A 27,634-nucleotide genomic window follows, 5' to 3' on the forward strand; every position below is an offset into this window, starting at 1 on the left:
CTGTGCAAACACGGGAGTGTTTGTGTGTGTGCGTACGTGCGTGTGTTGTTATGTATGGGGCTGTGACCTCCTTGTGCTCATGAATATTTATTATGATTAAATTAATTATTGTTACAATCATTTCCTCCCCCCCCCCCCCCCCGTGTACATATTTGTTAATACAACAACAAAAAGAAGGATGAGAAAATGAGGAATAACGTGCGTCATGTGCAGAATGCTTGGTTGAGAGCTGAATAAAAAGTAAGAGCCTCAGTCTCCGTAATAAATGTGTTCGTTAGACTGAATGGTGCAGACGGCCACAATAATAATAAAAGTTATTTTAATCCGTCTCTGACAGTGAGCATTATGTGTAGTACCGCAAAGAGTCGTCTAGATGTCACCAGTGTGCACTATGATGTCATGTTTTCCGATTGTTGGTGTTTTTTTTTTTTTTTTTTAATCACCCCCCCCCCCCCCCCCCCCAAGCGCAGTATTTTGAATCTGTCCCATTGCCATTAGTTAGCATAAAACCCATGCAGGAATATGAAGGACTCTTGTTTACATGTTAATATGAATGATACAAAATATGACTAACACTAACTCAGGCTTTAAATACTACTTTGAAACCGGAACCCAGGCTTTAAACTGTAACACAAATTTGAACTCCTAACCCCAGTGTGAAAGCTCAATTTGAAAGCCTAACCCAGGTTTTGAACCCTTACTTCAAAACCCTAACCAAAGTTTTAAACACCAACACCAGTTTGAAATCCAATTTGGAACCCTAAACCAGGTTTAAAACCCTAATTTGAAGACCTCGTTTGAAACTCGAACACCATTTTGAAACCCTAATCCCAATTTGAAACCTTCATCGTGGTTTGGAACCCTAACGCCAATTCGAAGGCAAACCCTAACCCTAATTTGAAACCCTAACCAAGGCTTGAAACCCTAATCCTGTCTGAAAATTTAAAATTTAAATTTTAATTTGAAACTCTCAACCCAGTTTGAAACCTTAATTTGAAACTCTCTCACTTGAAACCCTAACCTTAATTGGAATCCTTGCAATTCTCATTGAAAAGCCTTGACGCCCTAATTTAAACCTTCGACCCATCTCAAAAGCCTCATTTGAAACCTGCGTGACGGTATAGGCTCACCACCAAGTGCCACATGTCCTGCGACCACCAATCAAACGTCCTTCTGGACACCAGCCAGTTGCCTAGCAACTTGCTCACTGCCATGGCGACGCCAGCAAAGGCAAAGACACAAAAAGGGCAAAAAAAAAGAGAGAGCGAGGGATGATTGAGCCTGCCTGGAAATGGAAAAGAAGAGAAAGGCCACCACACACACACACACACACACACGCACACGCACGCACAAACACACAGCCAAAATGTCCACGCAAAGACGAAAGTGAGCACAATGAAGGCGACATGTCAAACCTGGCAGGATTCCCCAATTTGACACGTTTGAAAACCTCATCCTTATTTTCAAATCCTGATTTGATGCCCTAACCCTTGCTCGAAACCCTAACTCTGGTTTAAAACCCCAATTTGAAACCCAAATCTACATTTGAAACCCTGGCTTGAAACCTACTCTAATTTTAAAGCCCTAGCCCTGTTTTAGACCCTATTTGAAATCCTAACCCTTTCTTGAAACCCTAATTTGAAACACTGACTTGAGACAGGCGTGTTGTTTGTCTTGCTTGCTTTTTGAATCCCCGTCAGGGGCTGAGTCGTATTTTCAAGTAAGGATGAGAAAAGCTTCTGACCCGCTTGCCTGACGGCCGGGTTTTTGGCCAGGGTTAGGGTTTCGAATTAGGGTTTCAAGCTAGGGCTGGAAAACGCCGTTGGGCTTTCAAACAAAGGTTGTGGTTTTGAATTAGGGTTTCAAGAGAGCGGTTAGCGTTCTTAAATTAGGTTTAAGGTTTCAAGTTAGTTTTAAAAGAAGGAAGTCATAATTAAGTAAATACAAAAAAAATCCATGGAAACAGTTATTACATAAAATAAAACTAATGTTACGAAAAAGTCCGATTTATGAGGGGAAAAAAACGTATAATTGACAAGAGTAAAGTTGTAATATTTATACCATTTTTTTTAAATTGTATTTTACAAGAGTAAGGTCAGCATATTTCAAGAAAAAAGGAATAATTTCATAAGAATTATTTATTTTGATGTAACTGCTGTTGTAAATCTACAAGCAAAGAAAATATGTAGAGTTATACTTAAAAAATGATCATGAAATATTACTGTCTCATTGAATATTTGTTTAGACAAAACATTTATGGTCAAGTTAGAAGGTTTTTCCTGTAAAATGACATTTCATTCTCACAGTAATGTAATTGGTGTCTTCTTAGCGTGGGCCTAATTACAATTTGGAAAACAAACTTTTCCCATAATGCACCTGGAGGATGACAATGCCCTTCAATTGATCAAGTGGAATTTACGTCAAATAGTCTGTTAGGTAATTGCAGGTCAGTTTACGAGTGGGTCGAGATACATGTACATTGTGCGTTTTTCAGTGCATTTAAACACAAACACAATGTGACTCCTCTTTGTTTGCAACTTTATTCTTATCGTGGACCAATCAGCAGTAGTGCAAGCGGGACACGGAAAAAGCAAGCCTCTGAGCTGTGCGAGGCGAGCTCTGTCCTCCAGAGACTCAAAACAACGTCATCGCCTTCAAGTCAAAGCCAACAGGAGAGAGGTCCAAGCCTGAAGCTCCTCACAGTTCTCCTCTCGTCCCGTTTTAGAACATCGAGAAAAACGGGTCAAGCTCTGCGTCCCTTTTAAAGGAAAACAGCCCACAAATCCAAAACACAGTCACAAAGCAGCTCTTTTCTAATCTGTTTTCAAAATAAAGCTTTTCACAACCAGTTGTTTTTTGGGGGGTGGGGGAGGACATTTGTATATTCACAAAAATTTACAAACATTTGTGTACCTCAAATGACATCAGGAAAACAAAAACAGCAGCAACAGCAACCATCTTTTTGTTGTGCTTTTAAAAGTTGTTTTTGGTAATCAAATATTCAGAGAAAAAAAAAGTAGCAGAAGTACTAGGCCATGACAGGGTAGACAACCTTCAGCCCGTGGGCCGTATATTGATCGGTGTACTTCGATCCAATTCCCAAAACAAATACAACTTCAGATGAAGTCCCGTAAAAACATTTAACCCACAATTCCTATCATATATAATCATAATCCTTTAGTGTGGCCGTGTAACAAGGTTCATACTGTCTTTCTTAGAAGTACACTATTTAGCCACTGAGAACTGGAGTGGGATTCATATGAGGGAATGTGTTTTTGGGAAAAAACTCTTTCATGAAATATTGATTGACAAAGGCAACAGTAGTTTGCTCAAAACATGACTGGTAACCTTTCCACGCTGTTGTATATAAACAAATACAAAATAAAAAACTAATTCATATATTTGAGCAACTGAGAACCAAAGTGGGCTAACTCCATTATTTGTCATTTTTAAGTTAAGTGCAGAAATTGATGAAGAAAAGCCGTATCGTTCTGATATGTACTGGTCCAACTCAAGATTTAGATCCATTTTTGACGGTCCATTATTGCACTCAGGATTCATCGGTGCAACACTCGGCCAACATCCCGGAAGGTGACGTTCAGAGATTGATAGAAGACTCGGAAAATAAGTAGTGCTTGAGCTTGGGTGCCAGGTGGCTGCATGTTCATATAAGTGAATGTTAGTCATCATCTTTAAGACAATATTGATGAATTGAACAGACGTTCGGACTTAGACCACTATTGCACTTAACTTTTTTTTCCTAATCCTAGTTTGTTTCTATTCTTGGTGATACTGACTGGTATGGAGCGCACCAAACTGAAGATGATGACAGTTGTGGGTAAAAGTGCAACACAAAAGCATAAAATTAGCAAAACGCCAAAATCTGAGGGAAAACCCAATTTCTGGAAAAGTATCAAGAAGAAGTAACCATTGTCGCATAATTCGCCGAGATATAAATCACCAAGCTTTGTATTGCAGCCATAAAACTTGACAACATTGTAGTTCGCCCGTTCTAGTTCTCAGTGGCTCATATTGAGTCTGGCGCTCGGTGGACTTTCCAACAGGTGAACTGGCGCCTTGCGAGGGAACATCCCAGGACGCTGGATGGCAAAAACAAACACGGTAGGTAGAGCTGCGTCGCTACGGGAGCGAGGAAAGTCAAGCGAGGCCACCATGTTTTTGTTTTGTTTGTGCAGCAACACTGGGCTCCTTCGAGTGACCGGTTTCATGTTTTGGACAGGAAATTGCTCATTCAGTGGCTAAATTGGTTGAATCGGAATTAAGGCAAATATGCACTCACTGGACACAACATTAGGCACACCTGCACTTATCATTTGATTACATTTCATGCAATTAAATTAGTTTAGAACTTTGTAGAACTCTAATTGTCATACATTAAATTAAATGATATTAGTTTAGAACTGTATGAATAAAAAAAAATGCAATTGCCTTACATTTCATAAAATGTACATATTTAAACGTCAAATCAATAAAATAAAACCAATTACATTTAATTGTAGGAAATTAGTACAGTGATTCTAATAAATAAAATAAAATGCAATTGCATTACATTTGATTAAATGAAATTAATTTAGAACTTTGAAAAAATAAAATAAAATGTTGCATTACATTGAATACATTTTAGAAATTGGTATGACATTTTAGAAATAAATATATAATAATGTAATAAACTAAACCAATTAGAAGTTGGTTTGAATAAAATATAAAATACAAAACAACACAAAATGTAACACATTTTGTAACACAACACATTTCCTTTTATTAAAGGCAATTAGTTTAGAACTTGAAATAAATACATTTAAATATGCTCGTATTTGATTACATTAAATGAAATTAATTTAGAACAAAATAAAACGCATTAAAATTGCATTACATTTGATTTAATTATTATTTTACAATGTAAATGCAATAAAATGAAAAATGTAATACCTATATGCAGATTAAAATAGTATAGAATTGGTCAAATCAAATTATAATTCCTTGGAAAGAAATGGAAACGACAGCGTACATCAAATAAAAACAAAAATAAAATAAACATTGTGAAATGGATATCTAACCGACAGTGTCAATCAAAACAGAGCATCATTTTCTTAATAAGAGCAGAATTTATGACACAGCTGTTATATTGGATATCATTAGATGGCAAGGGTGTACCTAATGTTGTGTCCAGTGAGCATATATATCACAGTACGACTGTTGCTGAGATTAAATTAGTGGTCGTCCTTCATGTTCTACAATTCAAATCATGATGTACTTGCAAACAAATGTGTTTTTTAGTTTGCAATCAAAGAAGTATTATTCGGTTAGGATCTTTGAAATTGGATTCGGACAAGATCGGATTCGGACCAAAGACGTGTTTCCTCAATGGCATTTTGATGAACGCCGGAGTTGTTTTTATGGCTAACCAAATCCTGTACTTTTGCTAGTACAGTAGTGTGGTTTTCGGTTGCCTCCATCATGGCCAAATCATTCATAATTATTCACACTGTTCAAACTACTACTGTTGCACCGTGGGCATTGTTCGTTTCCTAAAAAGAAAAAAGAAACTATTTCTTAAAAATAAAAGATTTGAAGCTTTATACATTTTTATTCTATAGTATACATTAATTTGTTTATTAGAGAATCTTCATTTTTTGGGGGGGAAATTGACTGCCAACAGTTCATTCTAAATGGAAATCTACAAAAAATAAGCACTTTTATTGTTCGCATTTTGTTCCTTTACTGTACCAACTGCGATTTTTGGCATACTGTAACGCTGCTAACTGTCACTGTATTTCACGCAGTAAGAAATGAACCCGAAAGATTCTTAAAGGGGCCACTGCACGGACAAACTCCAACCAGTAATTAAATTCCCCTGTTTCTTATGTAAACTGGAACAACGCAAAGGTGTAATGTTCTAACTGAGGTACACACATACTAACAATCTGGCCCATCTAGATCATTTTTTTCTCCCCTTCTGTTGAAAGTCAGCAAAGGCCCGATTACCGGATGCCTCTAAAAGACTATCTTGAGCGATTATCCTGCGTTATGTTGTGTTGTGTGTTTTCAGAGCCACTTCTCCTATCTGCTGGGAAAACAATCCAGGACGACAATCGTAACGTGTACATTATTTACGACGGCAAAACCTTACGTGAGTTGTGTGCTGTGTATCGAGTAAAATCATCTCATCGAGTAAACCACACACTCGGGGTCGAACAAACAGATCTTTTAAAGTCGCCGTAATATGACGCAAGTCACGTCAACGTCTATTAGTCACAGATATTCCTTCAGTACCGCACTATGACTAACACAAATCACGGACAGAAGGAGAGAATGCGTTGCAATAATCTATATTCATCGTCAACGGACAGTTTACACACCGTATTTACGCAGGACAATCCTCGTTGGAACACAAGAAAATCAACATTGACCGAAAACAATCGAAATAAATCCTCTTGCTCGGTGTGTTTGCTGTGGGACAGCCAGGTTACGCTTGTACAATTTGGCCGAACGGGACAAACCCGTCCTTGTTGTGGTCCTACCACAAGAGTGGGTTCTGCACGGTGGGAATTTGCGGCGTATGCAAATAATCACAGACGTCTTCGTGTACGGTGGAATCAAATTTCCCACTCTTTCCACTTTGATCGTGCCGATCGAAAAGTTGTTCAAAATCCCGCTGGAGCCTGGCCCACCCCCCCCCCCGCTTCTGTGGTTTGCCCTAACTTACCAAAGCTGCGGAACACAATATAAATTGATAAGCTGAGGAATTCATTTCAATTAGCGCACTCATCTGTTGTTGAAAGCAGCTCCGGCTCCTCCTCAAAACATGATAGGCGACGAGTCGACATCTAGCGCTGGGTGTCATTGAGGAGTAGTAAAGTCAACAAGTCGACTAGTCTTTACAAAGCCTACCACATACAGTAAGAGCAATAAGAACACAAGATGTAAAAAATCGGTATCAGTGTTAGGGTTTGAACGCTTAAGATTTGTTGTACAACGTGATGAAAGTCAAGTTGAAGTCAATTAATTGTTGATATTTTTTTCAGCACAGTACCCAACCTTTTTTTTTTTTTTTTTGTTTTTGCACCCCAGGCCAGTTTCACATAAAGACATAGGCTCCCCCCCCCCCAAAATCAAGCCTTTCTCTGGTTTGTTGTTTCTCTTTGTCTTGTGCTTTTATTGGATTTTAGGAGAGACTTGTACATTTTGCAAGTGACCTTGCCACCAGTCCCTATTTTTGTGAAAGAATTCCACACGCTTGTAGCATCATCGGCCGTATGCCGTAGTATAAGTGTTACCGCACGTTACGCGATGTCGATGTTGTTGTATCCTACAACTTCAATGAAGAATAAAGTTCTCGTTAGCACACAGTTGTTGTCTGTGCGTTATCGGATGTAATATATTGGCGATGAAATTTGAGTTTCACTTAGCGCCGCTGACCTCGTTCCTCGCCGCCAGTCCAAGTCCTCTATCAATTGCTCGACTGGAAACCAATAAACGTGATCAGCGTTGACTTCGTGACTTCAAGCTTTAAATGTCGATGCGCAGTAGACGAGCTGACTAATCGGTTTAACCCCTAATGCGTGTGCCCCGCTTTAGCCATCGTGAATGCTCAACTGAACTGAACTGTGTGCACGTAAGCGTTTGGGATGCTGTCAAGCTGCAGAGTTGTTCCGATAAGAGCGGCTCGGACAGCTCACTGTGGGTGTGGGAGTGAGGGCTCAGGCTCGGGGGGGGGGGATTTTTTGACAACAAATTCAAGACATAACATAAGCGAACCTGCTAGAACCAATGCTACGGACACCTTCAGTATAGAACAGGGGTGGGCAAAAGTTTGCACTCCAGGGCCAAATTTGACTGTTAAATAATTCATTAACCAATTATTTAGCAATATAGACCATGAAATAGTTACATCTAGATGTAAAATCGTATCTTATTCGCCGCATATGCACTTTCGGTGCATTTGTCTTGAAATATATGAATCAATCGACCAATTATTTCATGAGTTAACCGAATACAAAAATAAATAAAATATCAATAAACACATTTTAATGAACCACTTTAAGGGATTGATTTAAAAAAAAAAGCTACCGGTAAATTAATGTAAGTATTACAGGACTCTTGATGTAAAATGCCAGTTAAAACGCTTTGCCCACCCCTGGTTTTGATGGACAATAAAAACAGATGACAAACACTCAAATTAGCCCTTAATTGAACAAAATAAAAGTCCAAGAAAGTGTGGTTAAAGGGCTTGAGAGAGCCCTCCAGGCGGGTTGCATGTACAATCAAATCGGACGATGATTTGGATATGTGTCGCACACCCCACTCAGAGCCAATCATGACCCTCCAAAAGGCCTCCGCACACACACTACCCAGATATTCTCCCCAGAGAGAAGGCAGAGAAAACAAAACGCTTTGACTAAATCCCGCAAACGTCCATTATTCACTAGTTTCTTTCGGGGGTTTCTAATACAGCAGTTTTCTTTGATTGATTTTTTTTCTTTTTTTTGTCAAGGAAAAAAGAGCCACAGCACCTGAGGGACAAACAGGCAGGAGGGTCGGGAAAAACAGGAAGTTCAAATCATCTCCCACAAGTGCTGTGGAGGGTCCTTGGAAGTATGGCGAGGATGGAGGACGGATGGTCGGGCGGGTCGGGCGAGTCGGCGCAAGATTCCAAAAGGGACGGCCGTGTGCGGGGCAGGTCAGCCGTGCGTCTCTTTGCCGAGCTCTCGTTCCCGCTGGCCGCTCTTGCTCATCTTCATCTCCGTCAGCTGGATGTAGCGCAGCACGTTGGTATCTGGGGTGGAGGGAACGCCATTGGGCGCATTTTAATGCTCAAAGTCACATTTGAAGGAACAGTGAGGACATATTGTGGGGTTTGGTTTTGCTCCAATGCTCCCACTACAGTTAGTAGCACAGTAACCCACGTTAATAATAAATAGTGCAGGGGTTGATTGATTAGTTAATAGATTGACTGATCCATCGATTTTGGTTTTCAAGAAAAATGCACCGGAAGCGCACATGTATATTCATATGCGGCAAAGGTTCTCCGTAACTTCCGCTAACAACCCAGGCTAAACTTAGCTCCACCCCCGATGTTAGATGTGAGTTTCTTCGTCGAAATGTATAACTTCGACATACTTCCTTGTTACCAATTACTACTTTCCTATTAGCCAGGACTTTGGTGCCATCGTGTGGCATCTTAGAGCATTATAGGAACAGTACAAAAACTTGATTAGGTGAATTTTGGAAAAGAGCATCGCACCTAGGTGGAGGTTCACAGGAAAACTGCGCCTTGAAAAAAAAAATCACTCCAATTAATGTTATAGCTCTTTAACACAACATGGTGAAACATTGCTAAGTTACAATGGTCAGTTATGTACTTATTCGACGCTACATTAAAAAAGGTCGTATAACTAAGTACTATTGCTTTAAATCACTCCAAACATAACTAAAACTAAACTATTAAACTTAATTATTATCATTCATTCATTGTCCCCAAAAATATTGAAAAAGGTATTGGAGTAATATAATCAAATGAAAAATATATTATAAATATTGACAATGTAATAATAATATATAGTATAGTAAAATTATAAACATAATTCCCAAAATAAAATAATGGAAATAACACATTATTTTGACCTGTAATATTGCATTAAATCACAGCAAATAATTACTAAATTAGGCTTAAAATGTATTCAGTCATTAGAGTAGTAAAAACAATATTACAATAAAAATACATAAATTATATAATATAATCGTATTAAAATAGGAAAAAATTATAAATATAACCCTAATTGAACAACACACATAACATAATTTTTTTTTTTTTTTATAGCAACACCATTTTCACAATGTAATTTAAGGTCAGTTATACCAAACTGTTGCTTTAAATCACTGCTAGATTATTAACTGATATGAATATTTATTCAATGTCAGCTGATGTCAAACTATTTGAATCTAAATTATACAAAAAAAGGAATTGACTCGACAGTTTACAGTATACTAATATAATAATAGCGATAGGATAAGCGGCTCAGAAAATGGATGGATGGATGGTGGCTATCTATTTTGTTTCTGTCTGGACTAGGTCTGCTGAACGTTATTGTAATATATTACAATAACCATAAATGGGATGAAGAACATATCCTGTGAGCAATTGAAGTACTACAGAAAACAGATTTTAGGACTGATGTATTAGGTCTGATGTCACACATGCTCACCTGCAGGCTCGCGGTTCTTGGCGTCTCGCAGGTAACGCAGGGCACATTCGTAGTCGCCCAGGTGGTAGAAGGCAATGCCGGCGCGGTACATGGCCTTGAAGTGGTCCCTCTGGTGATCCAGTACCTTGAGACAGTACTCCTTCACTCGCTCATAGTTGACCAGCTCGGATTGCAATAGACAAGCTGCCGACAGGGGGAGGAAAAACAAAACAAAACAAAACATGGCAGCGTTTGTTAGTGCTACAGCTAATTATTACAGTAAGAAAAGAAGTTGCACGCTTGCAGTAACAGGTTGGCCAATAAATAATCCATTTGGCTGGCATCTTTTTATAGAGTCACAGCAAAACAGCGCACACTCTACCTTCAGGGTGGCAGTGAGGTGAGTATAAATAGACAATAGTAATGTGTCACACGCCAGAAAAGACAAAAAAATCGCGTAAGCCCCCCAGGCAGGGGAACAATACCCTCTGCATTCAACGATTGAGCTTAACCTCGACAGTACACTGACGACTAGTGTACACAATTTTACAGGGACAATAATGCTCATTGTCAGACAGCTACATATTTTATCGTATGGCACTGCATCGTGTCCTGTCCTACTGTACCGTGTCATACAGTATTGCATCCAATCCTAACACATTGTACCAAACTGTATTGGATCGTATCACACCATATTTTACAGTATGTTGTGGTGTTGTATTCAGGGATGTGCACACATAGACCCCTTAGAGAAAAGTCCCCTTTCGCACGGAGCCCATTTTTTTTCTTTATTCATTAATACATATATATGACACCATCTCTGTCATCAATTGCACCCAAGTGTTTTGATGTCTGATGGGCATTTATTTGAGTCCTCAAGACACTTGTGCCCCTCACTGCTCTGTGGCGAACATACTCTATATATATGCTCCTGCTTTGCCCCTCAAGTCACAGTTTCGCGCTTTTAAAATACAATCACGTCGACCAATTATCATGCACACGTGTACTGTAGATGGCAAACTGAAGCAAAATCTTTTCAAGAAATCTGAATTTGTTTTGTAAAATGACTTAATAAAATGTCAGTCAATGTAAAATATGTTCCTGATGTAGTTGTTTTTTTTTTTGCATTAAAACAGAGGGAAAACTTCTTGTCATTTATTATTATATTGAGTATGGTCTTATTTTAGTTTGACATCAAATTATTGTAGGCTGTATGTGGCCCCTGAACTACAATGAGTTTGACATGCCTGCTTCTATAGTCTATGATATAAAGCAGCATACAGAAGAATGATTAATAAATAGAAATCATGTGCATCTTAGCTTACGTTAATGTATATGTAATGTGTCTATGTAATAGCGTATCGTACTGTATCGTAAAGTACTGTCTCGCACCCTTTCATATTTTTCCATACTGTATTGTATTGCATCACACCATATTGTACAATGTTTTCGTATTGTATCAGACTGTTGTAAAGTACTGTATTGTATCCTATCATATCATACGATATACCAATTCCAATGAAGTTGTGAAGTTGTGTAAAATTTAAATAGAAACAGAATACAATGATTCGCAAATTCTTTTCAACCTATCTTCAGTTGAAGACACGACACAGACAATATATTTAATGTTCAAACTGACAAATTGTTTTTCGCAAATATTTGCTCGTTTTGAATTTTGATGCCTGTTGCACAAAAGCTGGTAAAGGGGGCATGTTTACCCCTGTGTTACATCACTTTCCTTTCAACAACACTCAATAAGCTTTTGGGAACTGAGGACGCTAATCGTTGAAGTTTGTAGGTGGAATTCTTTCCCATTCTTGCTTGATGTACAGCTTCAGTCCGGGGTCTCCGTTGTCGTATTGTGCGCTTCATATTGCACCACACATTTTCAGGGGGAGACAGGTCTGGACTGCTTGTAGGCCGGTCTTGTACTTGGACTCTTTTACTACGAAGCCACGTTGTTTTAACGTGCAGAATGTGGCTTGGCATCGTCTTGCTGAAATAAGCAGGCACATCCCTGAAAAAGACATTGCTTGGATGGCAGCGTATGTTTCTCCTGTATGTACCTTTCAGCATTAATGGTGCCTTCACAGATGTGCATGTTACCAATTCCATGGGCACCAACACAGCCCCATAACATCACATGCTGGCTTTTGGAGTTTGCGCTGATAACAATCCGGATTGTCCTTTTCCTCTTTGACCCGGAGGACACTACGTCCATGACTTCTAAAAACAAATTAAAATGTGTACTCGTCAGACCACAGCGCACTTTTCCACATTGCATCAGTCTATCTCAGATGAGCTTGAGCCTAGAGAAGCCGGCAGCGTTTCTGGATGTTGTTCATATATGGCTTTTGTTTTAGATGGTAGAGTTTAAACTTGCATTTGTAGCAGTAGCGGTGAACTATGTTAACTGACAATGGTTTTCTGAAGCAATATCCTTTACACAATGATGCCGGTTTTTAATGCAATGCCGCCTGAGGGATCTCCAGATTCTCTCAATCTTTTGATGATATCATGGACCATGGAGGACGAAATCCCTAAATTCCATGCAATTGTATGTTGAGAAATGTTCTTTAAACTGTTGGACTATTTACTCACACAGTTGCAAAGCGGTGAACCTCACCCCATCCTAGCTCGTGAACAACCGAGCCTTGCGGGAATGCTCCTTTTATACCCAATCTTGACACTCACCTGTTTCCAATTAACCTGTTCACCTGTGGAATGTTCCAAACCGTTTTTTTGTGTGTGGCTGTGTTGTATCACACCGCACTGTACCATACATTATTATAACACATCTTTTTGATACCTTATGTTTCAGCATTGAAGCATATCATATCATACCTTATCATATTGCACAGTATTATACAGTATCATGCTCACCATTGCAATTTCCAATGAGAGAGCATTCTGATTTGGTCACCACTCAGTGCACCCAAAGTAACTTATTGAACTCTGTTTTTTTTTCCTACAAGCCAAAGTCAGCACCACTTGTTTTTTTTCCCGAGGTCTTCGAACTCACAAATGTAGCAGCAATTCACCGCAGCTTTCACATCAGCTAATTCCTGAAATAACTTCATTAGTATAGACACACGCGCGTGCGCACACACACGCGCGGCTTTTAGTCCACAGAAGGAAGGGTTTAAATGACTGCCGATGGCTCAGATATCTTATCACGCACACGCCGGTCCTCTGCTGATCGTAACCAATTGCGGTTTTTACTTTCAGCTCCCCCCTTGTTACTGCTCGCCCTTCCATCTCCCCACCCATCGCTCTATGTCCTAATCTTTTCGAAATGTCAAAATAGCTCCCTTCAATTTGCACTCCATCGTCCTCTTGTCTCACAGCTCTTTTTTTATCCCTCCTCTCATCCAGTCTTTCTCCTCTCTGTCTGCCCTTGACACCCAGACAGCTCTGTGAACAACATGAGTCAGGGACTATTAGCTGGGAGGTAGGTTGAGTCAGGGAGTGAGAGACAGAAGGGGGGCGTGCAATGGTGAGGGACAGGGCTGTAGTAAGAGGGTGGGGTGGTTGGTGGGATGCCGGCAGGCTCAGGAGCATGAGATGAGGTGAAACTCATGGGAGTCTATGAGGTGAGGTGGGGTGAGGAGGAGCAGTGTGTTAAAAGGCGTTATTGCTGCCCTACCTGTCATCCCCTGTCAGTGTAAAAGAGTGTGTGTGTGTGTGTGTGTGTGTGTGTGTGTGCATACAAAAAGCCAGTGTAACACAGGGTGAGTGAGGCCAAAGACCAAATGTTCTATCAAGTAAAGAGACGTCATTATGGGGCTTAGTCAGGCATTCGGTCATGTTTCTGTCTTTTATATACTTGTAGTTAAATACAACTGTACTGTACTTAGGCATGGATGCTTTCATGTCCCACTTAAGTACCACACTGAGAATCACTGCTATATAATATTTGATACATAAGCAGCAATGATTCCTAACTACTGTGCCACAGCACATTCGTATGCCGTGAGAGATCATCACACATGCCGTGGGAAATGATTCAATTTCACAAATTATTTTCTAAAAATAATGTAACTTGAATCATCTATGTATTTATATGCCAGTGACAGAAAATAAAATGAAATGCTCTTCCACTAGATGGCACTAGATGTGTCGTATCGTATTGTGCGGGATCGTACCGCATCATATCGTATGATACTAAGTAGTACACTATTGTACCATACACTATCATGCCATACTGTGTCTTATCCTGTGGTGTACTCCTGTATCATAGTGTATGATACTAAATCGTATAGTAGCAGACCGTACCTTAGCACATCGTGCCGTGCAGTGCTGTATAATATTTTTGGGCACTAAATTGTACCGTATCCTACCATACACTATTGAGTCGTACCGTGCATTGAAGTATATTACAATCATATTCTATCATATCACAATAGACATGATTGAACCATACCGTATCCTGCTTATGGTACCACCGTAGTGTATTGTATGCTATCCTATCATATTCTACTGTAACATGGCCTTCTGTATCATATACAGTAGTATTTTAGTGCATCTTACTGTGGTGCCTTATATTGTATAGTATGTTATTGTACTGTATTGTACTGTACTGTATCACAGGATATCATACAATATCTCATGTACCGTAGTATAATGTGTTGTATCGTATCACACCAAGCAGTTTTGTGCATTGTATCCCACCATATCATATTGTATTCCCTATCAATTAAGCCACTGAGAACTAGAGTGGGCTAACTCCCTTTTTGTCATGTTGCAGGAAAGTGATTTTAAGTTTTATGGCTGCAATAAAATCTCAGGGATTTATGTCTTGATGATTCACATGGCAATGATTACTTCTGGATACTTGTTCTACAGAAATTGGGGGTTTCCTCAGATTTTGGTGTTTTGCACAACAAAAATGGCTCAATTAGATTAATAAAATGATATTAATAATAATCATCCTTTTTGAGCCTCACTTTGTGCGATGTTTTTGTGGGAGGTGAAGCCTGGTTACATGGGTGTTGCCATCTTGGAACTTGGAGTTGGCCAGTGTTGCAGTGATGAATCAGGAAAAGTACTGAGTGCAATAATTGTGTGCCCCCTATATGTCAAAACTGGAACTAAACTTTTTATTGAGACCAAAATTTGAAAAGGGCCAGATGGAGAAAATGTCTTGAAACAAAGGTCCGGGTGATCACCGAGTGTCTATTAATTGTGGTATATCTTAAAGTAGCCTGATTAGTAGTCGACATCTGCTTGTAATCTATACCGCAGGCAAATCCAAAAGCCTTTTGGCATTTATTATTGTCAAGTAACACAGAACTTCTTCAGAACGGTCTTCTTCGTGTATTTTCATCAAATCTACGTACTAGCTACATGCATGCACCACACTGCCCCGTGGAGGCCAAAGCACACACAACATACAGTGTATAGAGTCGAAGCCATGTCAGCCTGTGACCATATGTCAAAGTAACATTTTGAAATGTGTTGAAAACTGACAAGAGTGTGATATTTGAGTGAAATGTCTGCCATGTTTTTGAACAAATGAATGAACGAATAAAACACATTTTCATCACAATTTGCAAGATGTGATGTATGGCATTGTCAAGTACTCAAATGTAAGTATTTCTGTTGCTCTGAAAACAAAGTAGAATCGGTGCAAGTCTAGTTTCCACAATGATAAAAAAAAAAAAAAAAAAAAAAAAAAACTCCTGGGTTTGTAACTTGATTCACAAATCTCAAAACAATCCTAACCCTTACATGCTGTTCATTTTCCATCCAATTATGGACTACAGATCTTTTGAACATGTATTAATAACCTGTTTGATACTAATAAAAAGATGATTAATCCTTAATCAATGTTTCTTAGAAAAGGGAAAGTGAATCTTTGCAGGTACTTGTTTCTTCAAGTGCAGATCATGGGCCTGTGTCAAGACACCCTCTGACCTCTGTATGACTTCTATTTCAACTATTTTAATTTTTGCATATTTTGGGTCACTGAAGAGACATCAAATTTCAGGCTGAAAGAATGACTTTTATTGACACTATTTTTATTGCTGTCAAATGTAAAAACTGGTCCAATTGAACCTGAACAATATGTAAGGGTTAAAAGTTCCACCCCACGCCCAAAAAAGGCATCCTGCATGTACAAGTGATGACTGGCCCGCCACACCCTATTGGCCCATTAGGCAGATGGATGGCATGCCAGGGGAAGTAGTGTTCTGAAATGCATTAAGGGTGTGATTATGACAGGACACTTGAAGCAGGTGGAGCACGGACAGCCACGCGCGCGCGCACACACAGCGGCCCATTAAAAACAGCAGAGCAACATCCCTGAAACTACACCCTGCGCCATACTAAGAGCCAGTGTGTCGGTGCATTAGTGGCTGTTTTATTACAAGTGTTATAACAAGCGGGCAGGCAAGAGTTGGGAACCTCGATCGTGCTTCTAAACGAACTGAACCACCGCTCGACTGGATCTCATCCTCCAAGAATCGGTCAACTTGTATACTGTGAATAAAAGCCACACCTCAAATAATATCTTCCTTTAAAGGCAAATCTTCCTGCCCCATTGAAATGAATGGAAATGTCGTTAATCTGTTCCATCACCACATTGTGCTCTTTCTGGTGTGTACACCTTGGCCCCCAGAGGGCAGTATAATGCAGACATACAGACAATCGAACAGGAGATTCACAACTGACTCAGTAAACTGCAGTAATATTAGTTATTATTTTTTTTACAGATGATAAATAATATATGCCTGAGTATTATTATATTGTCTATCCATGTGTTACTGCACTGTTTGTCTTCAGATATCCATTGCTTAAACAGCGATAACCACGACGGATGCTATATGTTAGCCAATATATGGAATTTTGTATTGTGTGTTCGCATTAAGCTACCAGACTCTCTTCTATGGCAACCCTTAAAATGGTTCTACACCTTCATTGGACTCCAACTGTGTTTGATTGTACTGATTGTACTTGATTGGGAAAGCCACCCACCTGTCTATATAAGGCGTTACAGCTCATAGTGCATGTCAGAGCAAATGAGAATCATGAGGTCAAAGGAACTGCCTGAAGAGCTCAGAGACAGAACTGTGGCAAGGCACAGATTTGGCCAAGGTTACAAAAAAATTCTACCCTCTTTCAGTTTTTCCTTTTTAATAAAGCTACAAAATATGGGGTGCTGTGTGTACATTAATGAGGGAAAAAAATGAACTTATATGATTTTAGCAAATGGTTTCAATATAACAAAGAGTGAACAATTTAAGGGGGTCTGAATACTTTCCGTACCCTGTGTATGTATATATAGACAGAACAACGTCTCGGAGAAGGTTCTACTCTATTTGGCCTTGTGTACATAAGCATGAGTGGATTAACTTCCACAGCAGCAGATCAATAACTGATGGCCACAGCCGTCATTACAAGGCAATGATTGAGAATGAAACATATAAATCCTTGTAGCCAACGAGGTGACGACCCTTTTGGCTTCTCCAATTGAGGCAATTCTTCCCGAAATAATGACGCGATGCATCAGATACGCGTTTGGCTTTGTGTTAATTATAAAAAAGCAGCATTTTATGGGGACGTTTGCGATGAAAGTGGACAACTCATGACATGTGAAGCTGCACAGAGACCGAGCGTCGCAGGCGAGGCAGGGAGGTTTGTCTTAATGAGGAACCTGATGTGAGCGCGGCGGCGGAACAGTGAGCCGAGGTTTAATGGGATGCCGCAACGCTGACTGGCGCAGACTAATAATTGTCATGCTCCTGGATTTAAAGGAGAGTGTAGGAAAATCTACTGAAACTGTAGGAAAAGAGGACAACTGTGTGAATGTACAGTAGTGTACAAAGTCTTCATTTGATTGGCTGTTTTAGCAAGGCTATAATGGGTTTATATAACTAGAACGTCACTCAGTAGCGCAGTGATTTCCAACCACTGTGCCAAGAAAGATCGTTTTTTAAAAAATTATTTTTATGTACTACAAATAATGTATCTTCGACTGATCATCGACAGCACAGGTGTCAAACTGGTGGACCGGGGGCCAAATCCGGCCCGCCACATCATTTGATGTGGCCCGCGAAAGCAAATCAAAATTGCTCATTGTGTTCTGGTGTAATACCATTGAGATATTTGCAAGTATTTCTTTTGTTACCAATCCCACTTTGAAAAGAAGTGTAATAGTTGAAAAACATGTTTTTATAGGCTTCTGATTTGAAAACTGGTTATTCATCAATGTGTTCCGTACACTGTATGTAATTACAGAATATGAGGTAATCTTTTATTTATATGGATTCACAGTCGTAGCGGCCCTCCGAGGGAAGTCATAACTACGATGTGGCCCGTGACAAAAATTAGTTTGACACCCCTGGCATCTGTGCCAGCGACCGAGAGTGACAGGCAGAACAATTAAATGCTCCTCCTCTCGATGGCAGAAGGTACAATTAACCTGTGTATCGACCTGTTGCCATTCATACAACAGAAAAATCAACTAAACAAGGCTAAAAGTCACACTGAGTAAGTTCATTTGTGAGTAGTTTTATTATTTCAGTTTAGTTTCCCTCCACTATCTCGCAGTTAATCTACCACAGTCCCACTCCATTGCAGATTTTCTTGTGTGAAACATACAGTGGATATAAAAAGTCTATTCTGTTCAAATGCCAGGTTTTGGGGATACATAAAATGAGACCAATATAAATCATTTTTAAAAAAATTCCACCAATCAAGGGACCTGTACAACACAAATGAAAAAAGAAAAAAAATTCGAGAAGGGGAATAAAGAACCAGTAATAAGAAACAACTGGGATAATGTGGTTGCAGAAGTGTGTACACCCTCTTAGAAATGGGATGTGGCTGTTTTCAGAGTTAACCAATCACATTTAAATTCTTGTTAAATGGGAGCAAGTACACATCTGCCACCATTTAAAGTGCCTCTGATTACCCACAAATACAGTTCAGATGTTCTAGTAAGCTTTTCCTGACATTTATTTGTTTGCTTTCTAGCAAAAGCATGATTTTTTTTTTGTGTGTGCTAACACTTACTACTATTTGGAACTGTTCATAATTCTCTCAATCTTGAAAAGGCCTCAGTTCCACCAGGAGACAAACAGCTCCAACGCATGATGCTGCCAACACCATACTTGTAATTGTGGCCAAAGAGGCCCACTTTCGTTTCGACATCTTGCAAAAACACGCTTGAAATGTCCCAAACACATCTAGTAAAATGTGTTATTGTCCGATGAAACCAAGGACTAAAAGTGAACACAATAAAGTGTGTTTTTCACATATTTCTATATTGTACTGTTTTTATTTTTTACTGTAACTACACAAAGATAAAAACAAAGAAAACACAACTTCATTCTGGGGCTGGAGCAAATTAATTTCCATTCATGTCAATGCAAAACATTGCTTTAGTCCACAGACACGGCGGTTAACTGAGGCATCTCGGAACAAAACAGATACGTAAACAGAGGTTCCACAGAAGAAATGACGGTGTCGTCTCAATTTACTCACAAATGTACTTACTCATTGTAAAACCTGGGCCTATTTAGTTGAGCCTAAAACTTCTGCAGTCTTGCAGAAGAGCATTTCACTGTTCTGCCAGTCAGTATACGTTGCTGGCATTGATAGATGAACAAAGATACATTATTTGAAGAATATAAAGATTTCAGCTCTTTTAAAGCATTCTAGAATCCTTTTTCTAAATCTTGTACTGTACGTTCTTTTAATAATTTGCGTAAACTGTCTTTTATTTCTGTACTTTGTTTTTAAATGTCTTTTACTCTTTGTTTTTAAATGCTTTTAAACGTACTTTTAATCATGTACATCTAGCACATTGAGTTACCTCGTGTATGAAATGCACTATATAAATAAAGCTGTCTTGCCTTGTCTATGTCTTCAGCATTGATGGTGCAGGAACCCCGCGGCTTTGCCTGCAGCATCATGTCGAGTCTTCACCGAGACTGGTTTTCATTAACACACAACTAAAAGCGTAGGAGCAATGAAACAAGCTGATAGAAGAGACAAAGTGGAGGAGGAATGAGGCAATGAGCTGAACTCAAACCATTAACAGAGGAGGGAAACGGAAAACACCATCTTTAACGCCAGATTACTTTTCCGCTTCCTGACGTTTTTAACTAATTTCCTCTCCGGACTCTTCTCGCAATCCGGCTCATTTTAAGACACACCTCAGCCCCGCTGATTAGTCGGTTGTCCATCACCTTGTAATTAGTTCTGCAGGAAGATATCGTGAAGAGAGAGCCATCACTCTCCCCCAGAGCACTCCTCATTTCCTCACAGATTCATTGCTGACCACTTCATGCTGGATTTGTTCACACTCCCCGCTCACCTACCAGGATGCAAATTTCCCGCCGTCATATTTACTTGAGTAAGAGCAAGAAAGTACTCACTGAAAAAACTACTCAAGTAAAGAGTATCTTGCCGGCACGGTGGGCGACTGGTTAGAGCGTCAGCCTCACAGTTCTGAGGACCGGGGGTTCAATCCCCGGCCCCGCCTGTGTGGAGTTTGCATGTTCTCCCCGTGCCTGCGTGGGTTTTCTCCAGGCACTCCGCATTCCTCCCACATCCCAAAAAACATGCATTAATTGGAGACGCTAAATTGCCCGTAGGTGTGACTGTGTGTGCGAATGGTTGTTTGTTTGTATGTGCCCTGCGATTGGCTGGCAACCAGTTCAGGGTGTACCCCGCCTCCTGCCCGATGACAGCTGGGATAGGCTCCAGTACGCCCGCGACCCTAGTGAGGAGAAGCGGCTCAGAAAATGGATGGATGGATGGATGAATCAAAACCCCCAAAATTGATTGAATTTAATAGAAATTGGAAGTTGCATTATAACTACTCTGACAAATACATCCATCCATCCATTCTCAACACCGCTAATCCTGTTCAGGGTCATGGGGTGCTGGAGCCTATCCCAGCTGACTTCAGGCGAAAGGCCGCCTACAGCCTGACCTGGTCGCCAGTCAGTCGCAGGACACACATCGACACTGACAACCACTGGTTCTCACATTCGCACCGTCACAGAATGGGAACTGAACCCGTGCTGCCTACACCGAAGTCAGGCGAATGCACCACTACACCATCAGTGACTCTGACAAACACAATTTATCCCCAAAAGTTACTTAATTAAATGCAAAGGAGTAAAAGTAGCTTGTTACTACCCACCTCTGCCCTCGGAGAATTTTATAGAGACTGAAATGGCTTCAGATGCGAAAAAGTTTCTCCGCCTCTGCTCTAACGAGTCCCGATCAAGCAAATAAAAGACAGCTTTCGAAATACTCAGAGGAATTTAGACTGTAGTAGGAAAAATCAGTGGGAATACAGTGGGGAATACTGAATGTTTTGTGTCTTGCTTAAATGGAACTAAAAGGGATTCCGTTTTGTGGAACAACAATAACATCAATACAATTGTGACAAATTAGCTCCGGAAGCAGACATTAAAAGTACATGGAATACTGTACATGGAAGTTATATGCAACTTCCTCTCCTGGCAGAAGTTAGGCCAAAAATAAACCAATAAATCTCGACTTCTCGTCCAACTTGGAGTCAGTTTGCCCCCTTCGACATTGTCCGCCACTCCCAAAATAGTTGCTGACTCGGGATTAATGCTCATCTCCTTAAATATTTATATGAGTGAGGAAGCCAGATCACAGATGATTCCTCTAATGCTCTGCTCCATTGTCGGTAATAGTTCAGGGTGGGGTTAATGCTGCTAAAGAGGATAAAGAGCAGGCTGCGCCTGGTCATTGTTTTCTTATTTAAACATGCTATATATCCTGTTTAGTGTCAGATTATTTTTTATTGTGAGTATAATCAGACACTCAAATAGCATTTAAGCGTGGTTTCATAAAGCATAAAAAAGGCTTTTTACTGCGGTCGTCTGTGCTCGAAGGAACCTTGTTGCTGCTCTTTGCTTGACTGGTCACCAAATGTCATTGGTGTACAATACACAGACTTTTTGGTCTTTTGTTCTGAGTGGCTATCTCCTCTGCTGATGTAATCTACCAAACACGGTGCTTGCTTCAGTTCTGGACGAATAAATACGAATTGGTAGTGACATTTTCATAGGGCATCAATCACAAAACTACATTCAAATGTACTGTCCTGTCCTGTCATCTACAGACACTACACACATTTTTGGCTTTTTAGTCTTTGTGGCTACTTCCTCTGCTGTTTTTAATGGGGAATCAAGCACAAAGATATATTCAAATGTCGTGCCCTGGTATGCCCTGTCAATTTTATTTAAAGACCCCTTTAAAAACTACCACAACTGAACCAAACTGTTGTACAAAAATAAAAACAGATGACATAAGAAAGACATACAAAATACCCCAAAAAAAGGGCAGAGTCTTGTCAAAGGATTAAAAATGTGTTTTAAGAGTGTTTTATTTTATTTTATTTTTTTTCAATGGACAGTGAAGGAGCTTGTATATTGTGCACCGGAAGGTCATTCCATAGTTTGGGGCCAACCACAGAAAAGTCCTATCCCCTCTTAGCTTCCGCTTAGACTTCGGTACCTCTAGGAGCAGCTGACCTGAGGCACCGGGCAGAAGCGTAGGGATGAAGCCGCTCACAGAGGTAAGGCGGGCCAAGATCATTGAGAGATTTGAAAACAAATATAATCTTAAAATGAACTCTAAGGTGCACCAGCAGCCAGTGAAACAGGTCAGAATAGGAGTTATGCGCTCCCTCTTATGTGTTCCAGTTGAGAGGAGAGCAGCAACTCCAACTGGAGATGTATGACGGAGGACTGCCTCCAGTCTTCTCTGCAAGGGTGTCTGCCCATGCATAGCCACTGCCATCAGACAACGGTAGCACTGCCTCACTCACTAAGCCTGTCCTGTCCTGTCCTGTCCTGTCCTACCAAATCTTACTTGGTCCAAGCTGCATCCCTCCTTCACAGGGTGTAACGCTGCCTTCCAGTCCACCTTTTTACACAGTGTTCCAAATTATTATGCAAATGATATTTTCCTCAATAGTTGATACAAATGACAGCATAATTTTCAAGTCATCAATTCAAATGATTCCACTCAACAGTTTCAAGACATTTGACAAGATTTAAAAAACTGAAAATACTAAAATAATCATTTATTGAATGGTTAGAGCGTCTGCCTCACAGTTCTGAGGACCAGGGCTCAATCCCCGGCCCCGCCTGTGTGGAGTTTGCATGTTCTCCCCGTGCCTGCGTGGGTTTTCTCCGGGCACTCCGGTTTCCTCCCACATCCCAAAAACATGCATGGTAGGTTAATTGACAACTCTAAATTGCCTGTAGGTGTGAATGTGTGTGCGAATGGTTGTTTGTTTGTATGTGCCCTGCGATTGGCTGGCAACCAGTTCGGGGTGTACCCCGCCTCCTGCCCGATGAGAGCTGGGATAGGCTCCAGCACGCCCCCGACCCGAGTGAGGAGAAGCGGCTCAGACAATGGATGGATGGATGGATGGATGAATTTTCAGCATTAGGAGGTCATATTTACTGAAATCAAAAGCTATTTCAATCAAAAACAAAAGTCAAGTTACATTTTGACTCCTTAATTGATAGCAGCTTCAAAATTCTTACATCCTTTAAACTTGTGAATTTTTGGAGAGTTTCTTCTTGAATTTCTTTGCAGGATGTCAGAACAGCCTACCGGCGCGGCCGTTTGGATGTCAATTGCCTCCCACCCTCAACGGTCTTTTGCTTGAGGATGCTCAACGTTCTCAATAGGGTTGAGGTTAGGTAAGGATGGGGGCCACAACATGAGTTTCTTTCCTTTTTTGTCTACAACAGTAAATGATGCAGAGGTATATAACATGCAGCATGAGATTGTCATGTAAGCCTGGATGGTCCAGATGGACGGAGTAGTGAATGGTTGGTATACGTTCACCATGTCCCAACAAGGCGGCGACATCAGCAAGGAGGTGGCGGACAGACAGAGTCATGTATTGGTCCAGAAACATGCCAGGGAGAGAGCTTGTCGGCTTCTTTATGGTCCCTGAAGGTGTGAAAATGACCTCTGAAAAGTATGTAGACTTTCTGACTGACTACGTTCTTTGATGGTACCAAAAGAAGAAATGTTCTTTCATTAGCAAAATCATCTTCAAGCATGACAAAGCCCTATTTCAAAGACATTGAAGCAAAAATACACAAGTTTAACATATGTAAGCATTGTGAACGCGGCACGGTGGCCGACTGGTTAGAGCGTCAGCCTCACAGTTCTGAGGACCCGGGTTCAATCCCCGGCCCCGACTGTGTGGAGTTTGCATGTTCTCCCCGTGCCTGCGTGGGTTTTCTCCGGGCACTCCGGTTTCCTCCCACATCCCAAAAACATGCATAAATTGGAGACTCTAAATTGCCCGTAGGTGTGACTGTGACTGCGAATGGTTGTCTGTTTGTATGTGCCCTGCGATTGGCTGGCAACCAGTTCAGGGTGTACCCCGCCTCCTGCCCGATGACAGCTGGGATAGGCTCCAGCACGCCCGCGACCCTAGTGAGGAGAAGCGGCTCAGAAAATGGATGGATGGATGGGAGAATTGTGAACCAAATAATTAGTCTGATGTTAAAATGACACATTGAAATAGCTTTTGATTTCAGTAAATATGACTGGTGTTGTATACAGTTGTTTTGAGGGGTTTTGTTCAAAAAACAGGTCAATTGTATTCTCTTGGTTAATGAATGGAAAATTATGCTGACTGTCATTTTTATCAGCTATTTAGGAAAATCAGAGAAAAATATCATTTGCATAATAATTTGGACGACAGTGTAGTGTTACCCTTTACATTGACGTTCACTGTTTGTGTTTGTTTTTAAGCATGAATGTGTTTTTATTATTGGAAGGCAATGGCGTGTGACTTTTCAGCCATTTATACAGTAAAACATGCAGGGCCGACCCAATTCCCACATGCTCCCCGATCTTGTCTGATCTCGGAAGCTCCGCAGGGTCAATGTGTTACAGCCTAATAAATTTAAGTGTGTTCAATGTATTTGTTGTGGGGTATAAGTAACTACAGTATATATAATTTTCGTAACGTGTCGGAAATCTATGTGGAAATTGTCGGTTCACTGCAGATAAAACCCAACGCTCATGTCATGTTAATGTTGTCATATACTGATGTTATGCTGTTATTTACCTCAGCTGTTTTTGTTTGCTGTTTTATCTTTTCTCTCCATCAGTCCACTCTCAAACCTCCTTCTTTTCAACTGCAATTTCAATATATATCCCATCACAAATGACAACAGATGGAGTATTATCAAAAGTACTCCATCTTAAAAAAAGAAGCATACAGATCTACCATCCTGCATGACTACACAGCCGAACAGGGCAAGTTAAAAAAATGAAAACTAATTAAAAAACGCACACTACTGTACTCTCTCTTATTATCTGAAGTAATTCTTAAACTCATTTCACGTCCCAAACAACAGCCCTTTGCTTCTCCCGACTGATGACTTCATCTTGTGATGTATTTATTTATTTATTCACCCTGCAGTAGCAATCATTTTCTCTATAAGGCTCTTGTTTCGAGGTCACGGAGTGCCCTCCGTTTTGACTTGCCCCTATCCCCTTTATCCTCCTCGTCTCTGAGGATAAGCCGATCATATTTAAGAGATCGGTCCAGTTTTGATCGCAGTCTCTTAATTTAGCTCCCCTTGCATCCTTGGCCGCTCGCCCCCTTGTCCCTTATCACCCTCCTCCGAATGTCGGCCTAATCTGTGGAGTGAATAGGAATAGACGAGAGAGCATGGCACAGTGTGACAAGTGTACAGTAGAGGGTGAGTGCCAGTCAAGGCCGAGCCATCTGCAGCCCTGGCCGGCACGCAGCGAGCTTGCCATCCTACTCTATGGCAGACGTATGCACACAGAAGGACACCAGACACACCTCCCTGACCATCCCCCCTTGAAGCATGCAGCAACCATTCCTGCTTATTATATAGCCTCAATTTCTTCTCTCTATTCCTCACTTCTTCTCATTTTATCTCGTGCAGCCCCCCCAGTGAGAATTGGCAGGAGATGAAAGGCAGGACTTTTGTGATGTTATTCTGCTGCTGCTGCATGCATGTATGCAAGCATGCAGCGGACTGTACCAGCGAGCAACCCGCTGTGTAGTGTTACAAGCGGTTGACGTTATTCCTCCAAAATGTTGTTATAATTGTTATAATCGCAGCTTCTCTTCTTTAATTGCTCTACGAAAAAGGATGTGGTCCAAACAGACGTCAATAACAGGGTGTTTAGAGTGAAATAATTACGATATTAAAGGTTCGATTAACAACCTTGAAGGATTGAAGTGCTAAAATTAGGATAACAATTGATGCTATGGAGGCATATAGAGAAGATGCTATAAAAAATGAGTCATTGGTAATCCTCCCTTTATTATTTAGGAATAGAAAAAGAAGAGAGCGCAGAAAATAAAACACTATACAGGAAACAGAGTTTTACTGTATATGGATTCCACTTCAACCTCCCCCCCCCCCCCCCATTAAGTGTCATTATCTTGAGAAACCATCTACACTGACATCATTGACTAGAATAAAATCCATCCATTCCATTTTCTATAACGCTTGTCTTCATTAGGGTCACGGGTGAGCTATCCCAGCTGACTTTTTGGTGAGAGGCCGGCTACACCGTGGCCTGGTCAGAGAATAACAGGGCATATATAGACAAACAACCATTCACACTCACATTCACACCTGAATAAAATTCATCCTTTTTCTATACTGCTTATGCTGTTTAGGGTCATGGGGATCTGAAGCCTATCCCAGCTGATTGGTGCAAACCCCACGCCACCTGCCCTGAAGTCAGGCAATTGTACCACTACAACATCAGTGACTCCTATAATAAAATCCTTACCTTTACAGTCATGTAAAACATCACAGGCATCAAGCATGATTTTCTTTTCAAATTGATTTATTTGGTATACTATTGGTACTAAAGAGGAAATGGTAAGGTAATAACCATAGAAATACACATGAAAATAGCATTGGACTTTGGACTTTGTAAAAACACAATGATATCATAATTAAATAGAATGTAAGGAATATCCATCCAACCATTTTCTGAGCCGCTTATCCTCACTGGGGTCGTGGGCGTGCTGGAGCCTATCCCAGCTATCATCGGGCAATAGGTGGGGTACACCCTGAACTGGCAGGGCCCATATAAACAAACAACCATTCGCACTCACATTCACACCTACGGGCAATTTAGAGTTGTCAATTAACCTACCATAGCATGTTTTTGGGATGTGGGAGGAGAAAACCCACCCAGGCACGGGGAGAACATGCAAACTATTTGCTATAAATATATATATATATATATATATATATATATATATATATATATATATATATATTGCTTTACTTCAATGGACATTGTGCTTCTCCTTGGCTACCAAGGCGGTATAATAAATAAATAAATAAATACATGCATACATGTAGAGAACATCGCAACTTGCAATCGTCCATTGTCAA

General features: G+C 40.4%; 1 protein-coding gene across 1 annotated transcript in view; it reads right to left on the bottom strand.

Annotated features, from left to right (window-relative positions):
- Window positions 1–6,708: 6,708 nt before the first annotated feature.
- ttc9b (tetratricopeptide repeat domain 9B) overlaps window positions 6,709–27,634 on the bottom strand; it is a 28,748-nt gene continuing 7,822 nt past the window's right edge. Inside the window, exons 2-3 of the mRNA XM_061681718.1 lie at window positions 10,227–10,409; window positions 6,709–8,797 (exon numbers count right to left, since the gene is read on the bottom strand). Coding sequence (XP_061537702.1) covers window positions 8,703–8,797; window positions 10,227–10,409 — 278 coding nt within the window. The 3' untranslated portion in view covers window positions 6,709–8,702. The remainder of the gene's footprint in view (window positions 8,798–10,226; window positions 10,410–27,634) is intronic.

This window comes from Phycodurus eques, chromosome 7, assembly GCF_024500275.1.
Source record: "Phycodurus eques isolate BA_2022a chromosome 7, UOR_Pequ_1.1, whole genome shotgun sequence".
NCBI classification, from domain to species: domain Eukaryota; kingdom Metazoa; phylum Chordata; class Actinopteri; order Syngnathiformes; family Syngnathidae; genus Phycodurus; species Phycodurus eques.